The sequence below is a fragment of the Hippoglossus stenolepis genome, chromosome 6 (genome assembly GCF_022539355.2).
Source record: "Hippoglossus stenolepis isolate QCI-W04-F060 chromosome 6, HSTE1.2, whole genome shotgun sequence".
NCBI classification, from domain to species: Eukaryota; Metazoa; Chordata; class Actinopteri; order Pleuronectiformes; family Pleuronectidae; genus Hippoglossus; species Hippoglossus stenolepis.
In genome coordinates, this window is record NC_061488.1 from 8,542,328 (window position 1) to 8,559,540 (window position 17,213).

The window sequence follows — 17,213 nt, forward strand, 5'->3', positions numbered from 1 at the left end:
TTCTGTTGAAAAGACTTTTATTTCCTTGTGTCAATATAAAAATACATTTTCATCACTAAACAACAGGTGACATATGTTATAAAACACAGTATAGCTTCAGTATACGAGTCTGTGGAATGCACTTGTTGGCAGATATCTGGCCTTTGTGAATAAACAACATTCTCTACATAACAAATAGTTTGACTCTATTAGGTCAAAGTAGTGTCTTTTTAAATAAATATGTTTCATAGTGACATATTTTACACTGTACACTCACATTCCCTTTCAAATGATGACATAATCAGTGACATCTCTATGTAATCTGATCCTAATAATCCAATAGAGTAGATTGGCTGATGGGCACTTTTCTTAAACTCTGTAATGACCAACACACAAACATTACAGGTATTTCTCCAGCTCAAGAAGCTCAACATTCACATGATATTAAACCTATAGGTGTCTAAGTATATCACAGTAACAACTGTATTACACTGCATGAAAACAATGGAAGGTCACAAGAACATAAGGCCACTGTGACATTGCCCTTTGACCTTCAACCGCAAACATCTAATCAATTCATCTTTGAATCCAAGTGAACACTTGTACCAGGTTTAAGGACATTTTATCAAGGAGTTCCTCGAATGCTGTGTTCACAAGGTCAAACATTTGTTTTGTAAGGTCACTTGACCGCCAAATTCTAATCAGTTTATCTGTGAGTGATAATGAACATGTTTTATAGCAAATTTGAAAGGCTTCCCTTGAGGTGTTCCTGAAATATCACGTTCACAAGGTAAAAAATATGTTTGGTGAGGTCACATGTGACCTTGACCTTTGACCACCAAGATCTAATCAGTACCAACATTGAGTAAATCCCCTCAAGGTGTTCTTGAGAGATGGATGTTCACAAGAATGGGACAAAGAGTGATGGGCAACCTGGAAACAATGCCTCTGGGCCACAGCCTCATCAGCATGGAGTCATAAATATGAAATGTTTAAAAGAGCTGCTTGTTGTTAAGTCTCTCTGCTGCCAAGAAACTCTGCCCCCCCTATACATAACAGATTCACTGCCGTAGTTGTAGGGAGGTCAGTTTGGTTCATCGATGGGTCTGCGACAGTACGGACAGCAGTTGTGCTGAAGAACCAGGAGTTCATAGTCCTCACTGTGAAACATCTACAAGGAAACAGACACATAATACAATTATAGCAGTTGAGCAACATGACAGAAGAAAAGATAAAACAGTGTTACTGTAAAAAAAAAAAGAAAAAAGACAGCAAAAGAACATCACAACAGGTCAAGTCAGCTGTGAATGTTGTAAATACTGCACCTTGAAGCAGGTGGGGCACATGGTGATGCTCACATCTGGCAGCAGGGAGCGGAAGTATTCCCATTTGAGCGGCCTGGGCCAGCGTTTGATCAGGACGTCCCTCCTGCTCATGGAGCGCAGCGCTGAGCGACTCACCTTGATGGGGACAAAGTTCGAGCCGCCCTGCTGCTTGGACACACAGAAACACATCCATGTTTTAATATGGACCCGTCCGTTCACCTTGTCCAGCTGGTGGAATATTAATCACCTCGTCTTTTTACTTACATCAAAGCTCATTTTGGCAGTGAATGGGTCGTCCTCTGCTTCATCTGCAGCCTCATCCAGCCTCAAAGACTGCATCTCTGATTGGTGTTGTTAAAGAACAAATAGCCCAAGCAATAAAAACATCATATTTTTAATGGTTATATATTTTTTCTGTAATTATACATTTTCAACACAGGAAAAATCTCCTGACAAGATGATTCCTCAGAGACTCTTCTCAGAGTGAGAGTGTTCAAACTGTCAATCAGTCGTACCTGTCAGTCACGTCGTGGCTCTGGGAGAACAGAGCAGACCTCAGTGCCCTTGAGTGTCTGCCGGCTAATGCAGGTTAATCCCTGCACTAGGGGCTGTGGCTACGGCTCTCAGAGGGTTAGTGTCATTAAGATGAGACAGGAGAGCCTCGCTAACCCTATTAGCTCAAGAGCTAAGATGACTTAGCTCTGACAGCTTACCCACCAGCACAGAATCCAGGCCAATGCAGACTAAACAGCTTCTTAGAACTGTCACAAGGCAAATGAGAGTCACGTGCTTCGTTTTGAACAGATCTGCAGTGTGTCAGGGCCGAGATACGCACTCTCTGGTCCAGCAGAGTTCATACAAGGCACGTGAATCATCTGTTACTTTGTGTGTATTTATGTTACAGCAGTGGTCAAAGGATACCATTGGCCATATCTGGCTGGTTTGCATCCCTGTCATCCATTTGAGGAACTTCCAGGTCAATAAGAGACACAGCCTCCTCATCACTGATGCCCTCTTCCAGATAGAACTGAACAAGAGGCAGCACCTCTGTGCACAAAGAGAAACCCATTAAAAACACAATAATATATCGATATAGAACTTCTCAAAAGAAAGTTACAAAGTGTTTCACAAATCATAACACAGCCATAAAAGAATAAAATGTGAAATCCTTGAAAGAAATTTAAGCATAAAAAAAGGTAAAATGGTATGAAAAAAGCACATTTCACTGACCATATGAAGAAGCTGAGTAGATGAAAGGCTGCCTGCAGTTGATGCACACACTCCCCTGGTTGTTCAGCAGGGGGTTGTTGGTGGAGCAGCGGTAGCACATCATGGCCTCTATCAGATCCTGCAGTGCACATATGGTGGAAGATTAACCAATACATGAATGGATAACAGCTCTAATATTCAAAGAGTAGTTCTGAACAATGTTTGAGACCAACTTGTACATCCAACTCTTCTACACACCTCGCTGTCGTGGAAAGGTTTAGATCGGATTTTGACGCTGCCCAGCTCGATGGAGTCCTGGAGGCGAGAGGGAATGTACAACTCCTGGAGCTTCTCATAACAATACCTGGCAAGTTTATATGCTCCAAGTTTTTCACTCTGCTTGACCAAGGCATACAAGGTGTTACTGATGATTAGGTCAAGGAAAATTTATGTAAGAGGTCCAGTGCAGATCAGCTAAGCGTATAAATCTAAGTTCAAAGATTTTCAGTCTCAGCCTGGTTTCCTTCGTAAAGGCTGGGCTTCCATGGCATGGTTTCCGCTGTGGCACCAATTCTTCCATTTTCTCCCTTCCTCTCTCTCTGTTTCACCACTTGCTCCACAGTCCTATATTGTAAACATATTTGCTCAAGATCTTATACAGTGTTAGAACTACATTCTAATATGGAAGGATACACTTCAGAGATGCCTCGTGGTTTGTCCTTGGTGAGGTTGTTCAGGAGGAACCTGCAGATGTTGAAGAGCGTCTCTGGCATGTGGGAGCTGAAGGGCTCATCCTGAAGATGAAAACAGTTGAAGAGATTTGCACAGATTATAAAATGGGAAAAACTGTAATTTACTTTTTTTTTTAAAGCCTCATCTCTCTTTCTCCCCTTATCTTAAATTGTTTAATATTTTAAAAGCAGCCGGACCCTTTGCACCGCTTCAGTGTATCTCACACTACTAATCACTAACAACACTTTATTCTAACAGTAGATGGTTCAAATCGATTGTGCCTGCCCAGGAGAGTTAAAGTGAGATATAGAAGTTTCCTGCTCTGGTCTGGATCACAGCGATGCGTCTGTATTTCAGGGGCTGTGACCAGATCCGAGCAGAAAGCTGCAACAACAAACTGAGGACACTGAGACTGGCCAGGTCCCCATGTAGTGCTCATGACCAGGCTTCGCTTGTTTATAAGTAGGTTAGGGCTTGACGACGACTATTGATGAGGTCATCATCATGATCAATCAAGCAGCTAGTTACCATGGTGATTGGGGTCAGGAAGGTTTCAGGAAGTGAACTGTTTTTACTGTGACATAAAGGGTTTATCTATCTGCCATATGTTAATTCTTATCAAGATTAAGTTTGACAAAGTATCATGTTCTCACCGTGTAACGCTGGATAGAGCGATAGACGTGGTAGAGTTCAGCAAGATGCTGAAAATGCTCAAACTTCTTCAGCATCTCATCCCTCTGCTCTTCATCTTCTGCTTCAAACAAACACAGGAATAACAAAATGATTAGTACAGAACAATTAATACATCAGGTTTTACACTAAAACGAATTGTGGTTGGAGATGGTGTATCGGTGCATTGAGGACATCTCTCACCTCTGGCGATGTCCAGACACTGCATAGACAGCATCCAGTAGTAGTACCCAGCGTCATTGAACCTGTTCTCCACCACTGCATTGTGGGTAAGCTGCTCCAGGACTTTCACAGCTTCGTTCTGTCGCCCCGCCTTGTGAAATGCTAGAATGACAGAAGCAAAGTGGTGATGAGTGGATTGTTATTACGTGACCTCCAGAAACTATAAAGGCTGGCCATTTTAAGTGGCGGCCTTTTGTGTGTGAATTCTTTTGGTGATAAGTTATCATAGTAGTGTTTTTACACTGTTGTTTCCAGTTTATTTAAACAAGGAAAGGCTCTTTGCTTTGGCTATTTACCAAGATCACTTAGTTCTTAATGAATACAAGACCAAGTTTTACGAGGTATGAACAGGACGCAACTCACCTTTCTGTGCCTCCTCGAATCGGTCGTTCTCAGCCAACCACTGGGCGTAAGGCACAAAGACGTCACTTGTGAACTGGGGGTTTTTCTCCACTAGTGAGAAGGCCTGAGGAAAGGGCAGATGGAGACAAAGGACAATTAATTAATCAATTATTATTCAGAAAAACATTTCATCCAGTCAAAACTTTGCTCTTATATTATTGATTAGTTAAGAACAAAGACTAGCATATGAGCTAAGTTGATTTGACACACAACTTGAACTACAACTCTGTGAACCAGCTGTAACTCAGTCTGTGCTCTGTCTAATCTTGGTGCACCTCCCTCAGTGGGCATGGATTCAGAGAAACACAAAGCTGGATGATTAGCTCTGGGTCGTGTGCATGGTTTCAGTTTGTCACTGTATAAGGAAATTAGGCAGCTGTATTATCTTACTGTTTGCATTCTGCTGTGGTTCATTTAGAAAATTCACTTTACTTTTCTGGGAGTCCCAGAGAAAACTGAAGAAGTCCTGACCATTAATTGGTTTATTTTGTGGTTTATGACACATATTTCTGAGTTCCACAGCAGATCATTTAGCACAGTCCTGTGTGGTTCACATTATATTTATGTGTGATCAGGACAAGCTATATATATATATATAAGTCATGATGTCCTGAGCCTTTGTTCCTGCTGTGTTGCTAAACGTGTCTCACCTCTTCCCAGTGCCGGGTTTCCACATGCAGGTGCATCAGAGCCTGCAAGTCCCCCATCTTGGAATAGATCTCCGAGGCATAGCCATGGTGCTTCAGCTTCTTGAAGTAGAGTGCACATTTTCCCAGTGGCTCGCGCTCAGCCTTGTTCAACTTACGAGCAATATCGATCAGCCTGGATGAGTGGAGAGAGGATTGAGTTCACAGAGAGAGGACGTGTGAAGATGTTCCACAAAATGGGGATCTGCAGTATCAGACTTTGCTCGTGAGCCCCCAAAATATGTAAAACAGTCAGGGTCACGATCTGAATCTGATGGTTTGATTCCTGACTGTGTTCAGCTGCCAGTGGGAAGTTTTGATTTAACAGACAACAGCCGTGTTTGCCCAGTAATCAGAAATGTAATTGTTGCTGTCATAGCTTTCCATTGGCATGTAAAATACACCTTTTATATATGTTATGGATATTTGTTATTGATACCTTGTGCTACTATGTATGCAACAAATATTCCAACTTAAATTAACATGTCAAATCAGGAGTATGTGATGGTTGAAGAATCTTCAACCCTGGATAAGAATTTAAATCTGTGTTTATCATACTGGCCATTCCACTTATCTCTACAGCATTTGGCCAATGTCTCTGAACATGTATGTTTCTCAGGATAAAGTTAAACCACAAAGAAACTTCACATTACTATCTTCTCTTCAGCGATGGCAGCCTGGATGACATTTGCAAGTCGGATATATTTAGACAAAGCCTTTTCTCAGTTTAGAGTAGAGGACAGTTTCATGCTGTGATTGACACCTACATGTCTGCCCAGCCATGCTCGCCGATGATGTCAATGGCTTTGAGATGCTCTCCAGCTGACAGGTACATCTCTGCTGCAGCCCGAGGCTCCTTGCTGCTCTTAGCCCAGTCTGCCTGCTTGGTCATCAGGATCCGAGTGCTCTTTGGGTCTGTTGTTTTGACAAACTCCTGAAAACAGAAAAAACACAGTTTCAAACTAACTAACATATGAAGTTAGAAATTCAAAAGGAATGAAAATAAGTGAGTAATGCAAACAGTTAATATCCCAATCAGAACACTAATGGTAATCGGGATGGAGAGCAGGAGAAGTCCAGCTTAAGCAAAAAACATCATCAGGGTTAAGACAGTAGGAGGAGAGTCAACCAACAAGGCAAAACGTTTGGAACACCTTTCCCTCTGATGTCCCTTCTATCTCAAACAAACAGCCAGTAAGACCAGATGGCCACACATGATCAAAGTGTTCCTCCACATGTAAACATAATATAGCATGAATGTGTCTCAACTCAAACTGACCCCCTCATCAAAGTGCTCATGTCGCCTTGTTTCTCTCCATTTGTGCTTCGTTTCAAACTGTGGCTGTGTGTGCAAGGTTTTGTTGTGTTGACCAGTAATACGTGTATAAAAGCACAGTGTGTGTGCGCTGATCAGTTGATGCATGTGGAGATTGAAGTGATATATGAGGAGATGAAAGACAGATGGTAAAGGGGGACGTTTGAACACAACACAGGGCCCCGACTTGGCATAACTGCAAATAATGAAGAAAAAAAAATGTTCTACAGCCCTCAAAACATGCAATGCTTTCCATTTCCAGATCTTTTTCGAAACAAAGGTATGCTGTACATGTGCATGTGCGTTGTTAACAATCCATGATTTCATCACCTTGGCATACTCAAACATGCGCAGGTCAGTGTACATGCTCAGGGCTCTGGATTCGTGGTCAGTACGTTTGTAGAGCTTGGCTGCCTCATGGAATTTCCCCTGGTAGGCAAAGACGTCTGCCAGGAACAGCTCGTTGTATTCCTCACCTCGCTTCTTCCTCTCCTGCAAAGCATAAACAAAAACATTGGCATGCATTGTGGTTAATCAAGGAAATGGCGAGACAAATTACATTTTGTTGATCCGCCCCAGTCTAGGAACACTGTAAATATACAAGTTCCATGATTGTTAAGGAAAACATCTCTTCTCAGCCGTGTCTAATGTTGAGGACATCAGCTTGAGCCGAAATAGAAATCCGCAAACAGAAAATATGAACTTTACACAATGTTGAAGGATTTCTTACCTCAATGCTATTGATGAGCTCCAGGTATCGCAGGTCTCTGATTCTAATGAAGGCCTGAATATAGGAAAAGAGAAGAAGAAGTAGTTGGCCTCAAAGAATTTCAGGTTTTTGTGTTTTCTTGTGTAGTACCAGCTCCTTCTTTAAAATCTTGCCTCCAAGAGTCAATAGGAACATTGCGTGTGTTTATACTTGGTTCCATGGGTCGTGTCCATACTGTAAACTGGTGGTGAGACTTTGAAGATTACATGAAGCCTAAGAATAAGGTGCCAGCAAAGTTTGCTTTTTGCTAAATTTTGTTTGTCCTGTGAAGATATCAGTAAAAAGGAATGGGTTGATGACTCTGGTCTCAGTCAGAACAGTTTGCATGTGTCTGACTTGCCTTCTTGGCTGTGTCAAAGTCAAGTCCCTCCAGGGCATCTGTGGCTAAATCCCTCCAGTCACTGTCTGTCACACCCAGACAGGCAATCTGGTAGGCCTCCTTGAACATCTTCCTCTCCAGGTACTGGTGCATGGGCGCAGACTGGGCAGAGCAACAACAACACCACCGTCACAAAGTATTACAAAATCAACACTGTGAAATCAGCAGAATAATAATAATAATACATGATAGAACAGCAGTCTTTAAAGGTTATTCCCTTCGTTGTGGTACTAGCAACAATATGCTCTCATCTCTACATTATGACCACATGCATCACTGTCATTGTCCTCAGACTAGGACAGGCTGAAAACATACTACACACCTGAGGTACCTCCACCGCTGACATGGAATAGACATGGAGGCAGAAGATCTTCGAGCCATTGTAGCCAACCACAAAACCCTGCATCTTCTGCTGGTGAACTGGGAAATTGCTGGCCTTGATATTAAGGTACCCACTGCCAGAGAAGCACAACATGTCTTCACACTGGGTGTTCCAAGCCACACTGTTAGCATTAGGCTCCTACAGGGAAGAGAGAGGAGATGGTATTTATCATATAAAAGGGCACAAGGGGAATGTTTTAATGTGGTTTAAAACATTTTACTGGAGTGGGACTTTTGCCAAGTTAGGCTCCTCAGTCATACATGTAATGCTCTGTCAGCTGACCTGAAAAAGCAGTTCTTTACTGTTGATGTCGTAGACCAGCAGAGTGTTGTGCTCGTCCACCACAGCCAGTTTTTTGCGGGAGGCGCTCATGTCCAGGCAGCGCACTGAAGTTGACAGCTTCAGCAGCGTGATGGAAAACGGGTTGTCAACAAATATCTTCAGGATCTACATAACAAAAACGGCAGCAGAACAAGATCAGAAAAGAACATCTGTAATAGTGCTAGTTAAATCTAGTTCAAATAAATGTTAACACAATGAGGAATGTTTTTAGGACTTGCAGTCCCATCTTCATATGAATAAATCTCATCTTCTTGAAGAATTAAGTTGTTTTCTTTTATGTTCAGATTCCCAGACCACGAGCTTGTGAGCATGAGATTTCTAAATCATCTTTAGTCATTTAAATTACTTAACGTGTGTAAAATACTCACAGCTCCATTCTTCAGCCCAACTAATAGACCCTCTCTGCCTGGAGGACCACCGATAACTTTGATGTAACGAATTAGGGACTCCATCACCCATTCTTTCTCCCTGACACTGGTGAAGGACAGACACTGGAGCCGCTTCTCCTGCATGAGAGCAAAATGGGGGGAAAACGAGACCAGTTACATATAACACAATAAATCTTAGCACATTGTTCTGTTCAACATTGCAAAGTGTGATCCGACACCAGAGAGAAACACTTGATAAACAATGATTTATTTAGTCTCATTCATTCAATTCACGAAATTTAGTCAGAAGAAGAAGTCAGAATTTGGCCCGACAAACATGACTAACAGAAAATGGTTTGTCTAATTATCTCAGGAAAGATCCAAAACACAAACAGACTGGTTGTTAAACTAAATATAAAATGAATATTTTGGGAGCTCTGTTTTTATGATCAAGGAAGTTGTATTTGTTCTCTGACTAACCTGACAAAGGATGATGTGCTGGGAGCAGACGACCAGCAAGTTGCATTCAAACTTCCTGCATATTTTCTCCTTGATGCGATAGTGCATGTCTGAGGAGTCATCTGAATAGAGCTCATAGATGAGGATCTTCTCAGGCAGCTGGATGGCGAGGCGGTTTCTGTAGATGGCGATCTTCTTCACCAGCTCGCGGCACTTGATCCTCACTGGGGAAAGACGGAGATGAAAGAGAGAGTGGGCAGGTCAGGTGGGATGAGGGTTCTCTAATTAAAAGCGAAATCATAGTACTGAATGATTCTGTCATCAAAACTCTCTCCATCTTATTAGTTTTCACTTTGTGTAAAGAAATGAAAGGCTTTCAAAATGAGATACTTGTTATTTGAAAAACAGCAGACTGTCTGCCCTTACAAAACAGTAATTCGAAGACTGTTAATAATGTGAAAGTCATAAAACAATTACTATTCAAATTCAAAACAATTTCTGACTCCGTCAACTTAATCACATTACAAATGATGCTTCAAAACACATAAAACCTATTATTTGCAGTGGCATTAAAATAAGTCCTCTCTGAATTTCCTGTTGTTCAAACAATAGTGTACCTTTTTGTTCTGTGATGAGGTGCTGGACAATGACATCGGTCATGCCGTCTCTATAAGCGTAGCGATCCTTGTAGAGGCCGTGAACTGTACTGAAGATAAGTTGGTAGCAGGCAATGGTTCCATCCTGGCAGCCCAACACCTACATAAGAGAAAATAATGTAGCAGTACATCCTATTAACACCTCAAAGAAAGCCGTAGCTGTTGTCAGTTCTGAGATACACCTTGAGGAGCCACCTGCAGGACACATCATCAGACTGGCGCAGTTTGGATGACTTCACAAGCTGTAGACCTACCACAAAGTTGGAGTCAGGCTTCACCCGGCACGTCCACACCCAGGAATTCTGCTCGCCAATGGTGCCGAGTCGCACTCCATCTTTAGTATAGAGGGAGGACTGTTTATCAGAACCGCCCATGACTATGTATTCGCCCTTAGAGAAGTAACTGACGCAACACGGGTCATAGGCGAGCGTCCTGTCTTTTCCAATCTGAAAGAGAAAATGGACATTAAAACAAAAATAAATCAATCATTATTGAGTTTATATGTGTATAATCACAAGACCAAACTGTTTGTACATAGGCACATGGATTCAGGAATTTTGTGAATACTTGTGATATTCACCTGTTTTCCACTCAGCTGATAGAAGGAGAGCTTCTGACCCCAGTCTGCCACAGAGAGAATGTCATTGTGCTCATCCCTGTGTAAACACAAGAAAGTTACAGGTGTAAATATTAATTGTCAACATACTGTACCAAAGAGGTTTTGGTTGTTCAGATAATGATGACAGTGTTAATGAAAGCATAGAGCACCACCCTCCCTAGTGATAAGACTAATGATAATAATGACTCATATGATATAAGGTCAGGCTGTTTCCTCTCTCTAATAATGGAAATATTTATTATGTTATTTTGCATGCCAGGACCAATTATTTTATTTAATTCCATTATTGTTATAAACAGAAAGTCTACGTACTTATCCACCTAAGCTCGGGAAAATGTACCCTTTCAAAACATCCATGAGCAAGACACAGAAACCCTGAGGACCAATTATATTTCCTGTAGCTAATTAATCATAATATATCTGATGCATCTTTTCATTGTGTCTTATCACTGCCATCTTCACCCCTGTACCTTTACCATCCTTCATCTTCCTGTCTGAGCTACTCTCTGAAGCCCTGAAGTCCACTGTAATGGTCTTAGCTTTGCTCCTGGCTTTGGCTGTAGAGGGCATCAAAGAAGAGAGACAGCTCCTCTAAATCATCATGAGACTCTTCCTCACAGAAACAATCAGGACCACTCCCTGGTTGACTACTGCCACCTGCTGGCCCAATACAAGCTAGTCACTTACAGTTCAATCTTGGTGAGATGGATGGATAGTGGAAGAGTTTATGTGGCTGAGAGAGGCATAAGATTTAATATATTATTGTAGATATGATATCAATCAATTTTTCTACTTACTTAGAAGGGTTCCAGGATATGGACCAGATGGGAGAGGAGGAGCCTCCCGGACGCTCTATCTTAACCTTCTCCTCCCCATTCTTGTTTCGTATGCTCACGACTCCATTCATCATGCCAAGGGCAAGGTATTGACCATCGTTTGTCCACCTGCAATCAAATGAAACCCCTCAACATAACCTTCAACTCTTCAAAATGTTCAATCTACCACTGGTAGTTAGAGTTAAAGGCTTTACTTACCCACAACATGTTATTTTGCTGCTGACTTTATGTTTGTTCACAGATTTTTGCTCTGGTGACCATAAACCTACAAATATAAAAAGGTTTTCAGATGTCCGGGTTTTTTTTTAACATATGAGCAGGTTCATGGTTTATTATGTACAAGACTAAATACTGGTGAACTCACCAAAGTCCCCAGAAGAGCAGGAGGCAAGTTGGTGAGTGACAGGGTTGTAGGCAACACACTGGATAGAGTCATTGTGACTGCAGATGACGACATGAACAAATAAAGTGAGTGTTGGAGGAATACACACTACAGAATTGTATTAATATAAAAAGTCATACTTACGTGTATTTTAAAATACCCTCCAGTTTAGATGTCCATATGATAATGCTTTTGTCTGCTGACCCAGAGGCAAACCTTTTACCTGGGGAAGAATACAGTAACAAGTAAGATTACAGTGATGACTAGTGAAGGAGAATGTGTATAAATGTAAAGCCACTTGAGTACCATCTTTGGCATAGGCCACACAGTACACTATGTCTTTGTGTCCTTTCAAAGGCTGGATAATTGCTCCATCTGCATCATAAACCTGCAAAAATAAACACAATACTGATGGATATAGTCTTAAGATAAGGGACTTCTATGCTCAAAGGAAACAGGGAAGCCTTACAAGGACACGCAGCCCTGCTGCAATGATGATTTGGCTGCCATCTGGTTTGAAGGCAAGGTCATAAACGCTGCAAAAGAAAGAATAATGGATTTGTGCTGAGGAAGTTTATCAATCAATTGATTAGTTGATCAACAATAATTTTTCTGATCCATTCATCACTGAAGTCATGTTTTGGCAAAAGGGATTACTAAGTAATGAGGTCCTTTTGCAATGTCACAGTTACTGTTTAATTAACACTGTTAAGTGCATTGCAGTGTGTTTTAATATTAAATCAATGGCATTTGGACAGAATTGAAGGAATTATTTAAATAGATAATAATCAAATCTGAAAATAAGCTTGAGGGTTCAAATAAAAGTATGAAAGGAAATATTGTCAACTTACTGAGTTATGATCTATTAATTTATAGTGTAGTAATTGTTTAATGGCCCTTTTAAGGGAAAGACAAAAAACATCTATCTTTAGTTGCTGTCATAGCACTATATGATTGTTTTCTAAAGCACAGAATTAATTGATGAAGTTGTCACTCTGATCCTGGACTGACAGATGTTAATATGACTTTACCCAAATAATTCACATGGACCCAAGGTGTGCAGCAACCACCTGGAACTGTTAACGAGCAGTAGCTAGCTTAACATTAGCGTTAGCTCCAACCTAACGTTACATCCCATTTCAAAATAAAGTTATCGTTATACAGTATAGATAGGAGAAATAGCTTGCATTAATACTAACAGAAAAATGAAATACAAAACGACTCTGGCATCACTGTCACTGTCGACGGTTTTCAAGTTACTCAGGGGCTACTGCTAGCTAGCTTACTAACACTGGTTTACATAGCAACCACCGTTGCTAACCACATAGCGACGCGTCCCATCACCGGCGGCGGGTCGAGAGCGTGACCTCCGTTAGAAGCTCTCACCATTGATCACGAATAGTTTCCTTCCAGGCTAGAACAGCCCTCATCTCCACCGCTAACCGACACAGCACCGGGGTCTTCTATCAACAGGTTGTTGTCGGTTTACCGTCGGTTCTTCACGCTCAGCCCTGTTTTCATGACCCGCTCGCACTGCGCAGACTCGGGTCCTGCGTTGCCAGGTTTGAAAAATAAGAAGTAGCTCCACCCTCAGCTATAATCCTAACCCGCTTCATGTTATGGAAAATAAACCGAACAGGCCGAATTCGCTGTTCCTGTTTGCTGTGTAGTACTTGATGTAGGGTTACTATCAGCGGAGTACTCAAACACTGAAGGAAACTTGAAAATACGTCTCAATTCTCTGTTAATTTCTGCATAAGGATCGAATGGTTTCACAGCGGGGGTTTTGGACGTGTATATGTTTGATAAGCACTTCAAAGGGTAAGACATTTCCACTGAATCTGAAAAATATGTTCTGTGTATTCATATTTGGTTAAATTATGATAAATAAAGACAAAATTACCAGAATGTGGCGGAAAATCGACCGACCTGGCAACGTCGCTCGGATCTGCTCGCTGCTTCCTGTGTGCAAAGCAAAGACGTTACGAGTTTGCAGAAAGTGGACGTGCACTGCGCCACAGAGGAATCAGACCACACACACACACCATACTCCACATCTGTCCTGCACATCTGTGAGAAGATGCATCTATGATATACTCTGGAGGTACTTGTCTACTTTATGTAACACTAGACTGTGTACAAATGTCATGTTTGTGTTGTTGTGGTAAATAATTCCAGGTTGTCATCTCACCCCTCCCTCATTCGGGTCAGAAACAACAACACACCTTTCTAAATGCATCCAGCTGGAGACCAGTGGCGACATGAATAACCAAAGTCACAAGGACAGAGATGATTCGTGCCACATTTCCACAATGCCCCCTGGCTGGATCAGGGAGGTGAGGCAGAGGAGAGCAGGCAAGACAGCAGGCAAACTGGACGTCTACATAATAAGGTGAATTTGTTTTCTTGTTATCCTCTTTGTATGTAATCAAACAGAAAAAACTCTCAAATCTAATGAGTATTTGGGGTGAGCAGCACCGATTCTCCAAGTTACACTTGTATAAAGCTATTCTGGGTACTTGGCAGGTTTGGTAGTCTCTTCACATGATCCCTGACTGACCCCATGATGTTGATATCAGAGCTCTGATTATACTGCACGATGGATATAAATCTTAACCTCAAAAGTACCTAAGTAAATTACTTACAGTGCTGGATGTGCATTGCAGATGTAACGAGAGCAGAGTCTAATCGATCTTATTGTTGTTGAAGTCCCCAGGGGCAGAAGTTCCGGTCAAAGTCATCCCTGCACGCTTTCCTCCTACAAAATGAAGATGGGAGCTTGGACATCAACGTCTTTGATTTCACCACATCCAAAGGTGATGTCATCACAGCTTCACAAATAATATTCCCCACCCAAATTAAACCGAAGAGGAGAAAGAAAAAACAGAAGGAGACAACGCAAGATGCAGTGGAAATTCTGAATCCACCTCCAACTAAATCTAAAAGAGCCACCTCCCCCTGCAGAAGTACTAAAGAAGACAATGTAAGGAGTTCAGATGACTTTAACCATATTAATACTGACATTTTACCAGAAGTGTGTAGAAATAAAACTGAGGAGACTGTGGAGTGCTGCATCCAAGCTGCACCTTCAGTAATAGTGGAAGATGTGATTATGCAGGGGAGTCCTCAGATAGTCGGGCTGAGAGAGAAGCTACTCCGACTGGCTCCATCTAGCAAACAGAAAATCACTTCCAGTGTTCAGGTGGACGAACAGACAGACTCGCAGCCTTCTGTCCCGACACTGACTGTTGAACCTGCCACTGAGAGCGAGAATGAGAGAGAGGAGGAAAGAGGTGAAGAAGAGATGCAGATTCACAGCAAAGGCGAGAAAAAGCCTAATTCTGAACTGGAGATTGATGCTGACAGTCATCAGGATGTTGAAGAGGAGGTGTTGTTACCCGACAGTGATGTCAGCTCTACACCAGTGAGAGATTCCCAGAATAGTAAGTACAATCTGTGCTGTATCTGTCTTTGTGTCCTCTATTTACTTTGCAATTTGATATGTTTGAATGCATGTACCATTGTCGATGTGTGTTCTTCATGTATATGCTGTACATGTATAATATATATATATACATAATTGTTAATTGTTTTCTGTCTGCCTAGAGTCCAAAAGCTCGGAAGACAAACGGAAAACAAGCCCTTATTTCAGCAGAAAATCCTTGAAAGATGGTAAAAATGTTGTGATTATTTTCATACAAGAAGCAAAGAGGACGCTTGTTTATATTTATATGTGGGACTAAACATTGAAATTAATGAGATAAAATCACGTTTGTTCTCTATCCGTACTCAGGACTCAGTCCTCCCAGGAGGAAAGCCTTTAAGAAATGGACACCCCCTCGTTCTCCATTCAACCTCGTTCAGGAAACCCTTTTCCATGATCCCTGGAAGCTCCTGGTTGCCACCATCTTTCTAAACAAGACCAGTGGTAAGATCCATCTTACACACATTACACACTCGATGGCAAACCAACCTGTACCTAAGTTTGGTATTTTACTTTTTCAAAATTCTCCAGGCAAGATGGCTATTCCAGCACTGTGGCAGTTCTTTGAGCGTTACCCATCAGCAGAGGTGACCCGGGAGGCCGACTGGAAGCCGATGTCTGAACTTATGAAGCCACTTGGCCTCTATGAGCTTAGATCCAAAGCACTCATCCGTTTCTCAGGTGAATGTGCTTGTCCACTATTGGATACACATGCATAATGTTTGAGCACATTATTGTAATATTGTAGTGTTAATGTGTCTTATCAGCAGATTTGTATGGTTTTAGCCCAAGATATATGAGGAAATACCAGTGGCCAGAGAAATCCCACAATCCATTTTCTCCTGTGCAGATGAATATCTAACTAAACAGTGGCGTTACCCCATCGAGCTGCACGGTATCGGGAAGTACGGCAACGACTCCTACAGGATCTTCTGTGTGGGAGAGTGGAGACAGGTGAGAATAATCCTAACAATTATACTCTTTGTGGATTCCATTAATATTTATTAATATAATCTCTGTTTTTTTGTTTTTTTATTTCAAGGTGACACCTAAAGATCACATGTTAAACAAATATCACGCCTGGCTGTGGGAGAACCATGAAACTCTTGGAATCTGAAACACAATGTCCAAAGAATTGTACAGACTACTGTTAACTGAAGTATTATGATGACCATGTTTATGCTCAGGTTTATGTCATTTTATTATACTATAGAAATGTGTGTTAGCCTTTATTTAAAAAGTTTTACCCAGTTTGTAATAAAGTGTTTTAAAAGTTCAAATGATTCATGAGAGAATTATTCAACCAATCTTCTGACTGTTATTCCTGTATCATCAATAAACATGTAGATGAGGTCTGGAGACGTCTCCTTACTGTCTCTGGTTACCCCATTGTCACAGGGTAATAATATTTACCTTAAACTCCACACAGCAGCTTTCTCTTGGTCACGTGTTGCCACTGCTAAACACTCAGTCAATGCACAGGCACTGGATTGAGCATAAATCTCAAACATGTGCCAGTACAGTCATTTGGATCGGTGTTATGATTGAATGTGAATAGCCCTCAAACTTTAAGAAGAAAATTAAATCCTGCTGGACAAAGACACAAAGACTGAACTTCCTTGGTGGACGAATAGAAGAAAAAGACAGGACAACAAAATGAAACTACATAAGATAAATTTTCTATTTGGTGTTTATCATAATGTTGGTAGTTAACAAGCTGTGACTCTGTTTAGTTCAATCTTCATTACCACAGCAGCCATAGCTTCCACACCAGTGTGTGTGTTTGTACTAATTCTTACTAGGAGCTTTTCCAGCATGGACATTGACCTTCTAAGAAACAGTAGATCTCTTGGGGACCAGAGCCTGGTCTTAATGGGGCAAAAAGGATTGGGATGAGGTGTGTGCAGCTAATGGTGCAGAGCATTAGGGACAGATCAGCAGCTCCTGAAGGGAGAGAGAGAGCTGCTGCTACCCTAA

General features: G+C 41.6%; 2 protein-coding genes across 4 annotated transcripts; one reads left to right on the forward strand and one right to left on the reverse strand.

The window, feature by feature from the left end:
- On the reverse strand, window positions 1–13,310 carry LOC118111365 (intraflagellar transport protein 122 homolog). 2 transcript variants are annotated; one of them, XM_035159889.2, is made up of 29 exons: window positions 13,139–13,310; window positions 12,222–12,288; window positions 12,059–12,140; window positions 11,897–11,975; window positions 11,735–11,811; window positions 11,569–11,635; window positions 11,332–11,478; window positions 10,496–10,571; window positions 10,170–10,361; window positions 9,877–10,015; window positions 9,281–9,483; window positions 8,801–8,938; window positions 8,373–8,537; window positions 8,031–8,228; window positions 7,670–7,810; window positions 7,291–7,344; window positions 6,891–7,052; window positions 6,013–6,179; window positions 5,210–5,381; window positions 4,521–4,623; window positions 4,119–4,259; window positions 3,899–3,996; window positions 3,207–3,307; window positions 2,772–2,937; window positions 2,535–2,652; window positions 2,226–2,351; window positions 1,569–1,645; window positions 1,305–1,469; window positions 1–1,150 (listed from the first exon to the last, which is right to left on the reverse strand). In XM_035159889.2, exons 1-29 carry the CDS (start codon window positions 13,180–13,182, stop codon window positions 1,064–1,066), a joined length of 3,552 nt encoding a protein of 1,183 aa, XP_035015780.1. In that variant the 5' UTR covers window positions 13,183–13,310; the 3' UTR covers window positions 1–1,063. The 2 variants fall into 2 exon arrangements, with proteins under 2 accessions (XP_035015780.1, XP_035015779.1); XM_035159888.2 differs by having other exon boundaries at window positions 3,899–3,999.
- A 52-nt stretch (window positions 13,311–13,362) lies between these two features.
- mbd4 (methyl-CpG binding domain protein 4) lies at window positions 13,363–16,516 on the forward strand. 2 transcript variants are annotated; one of them, XM_035159894.2, is made up of 9 exons: window positions 13,363–13,573; window positions 13,659–13,856; window positions 13,964–14,144; window positions 14,462–15,195; window positions 15,359–15,424; window positions 15,546–15,680; window positions 15,768–15,917; window positions 16,087–16,190; window positions 16,279–16,516. In XM_035159894.2, exons 2-9 carry the CDS (start codon window positions 13,841–13,843, stop codon window positions 16,351–16,353), a joined length of 1,461 nt encoding a protein of 486 aa, XP_035015785.1. In that variant the 5' UTR covers window positions 13,363–13,573; window positions 13,659–13,840; the 3' UTR covers window positions 16,354–16,516. The 2 variants fall into 2 exon arrangements, with proteins under 2 accessions (XP_035015785.1, XP_035015786.1); XM_035159895.2 differs by lacking the exon at window positions 16,279–16,516 and having other exon boundaries at window positions 16,007–16,128.
- Window positions 16,517–17,213: the final 697 nt, after the last annotated feature.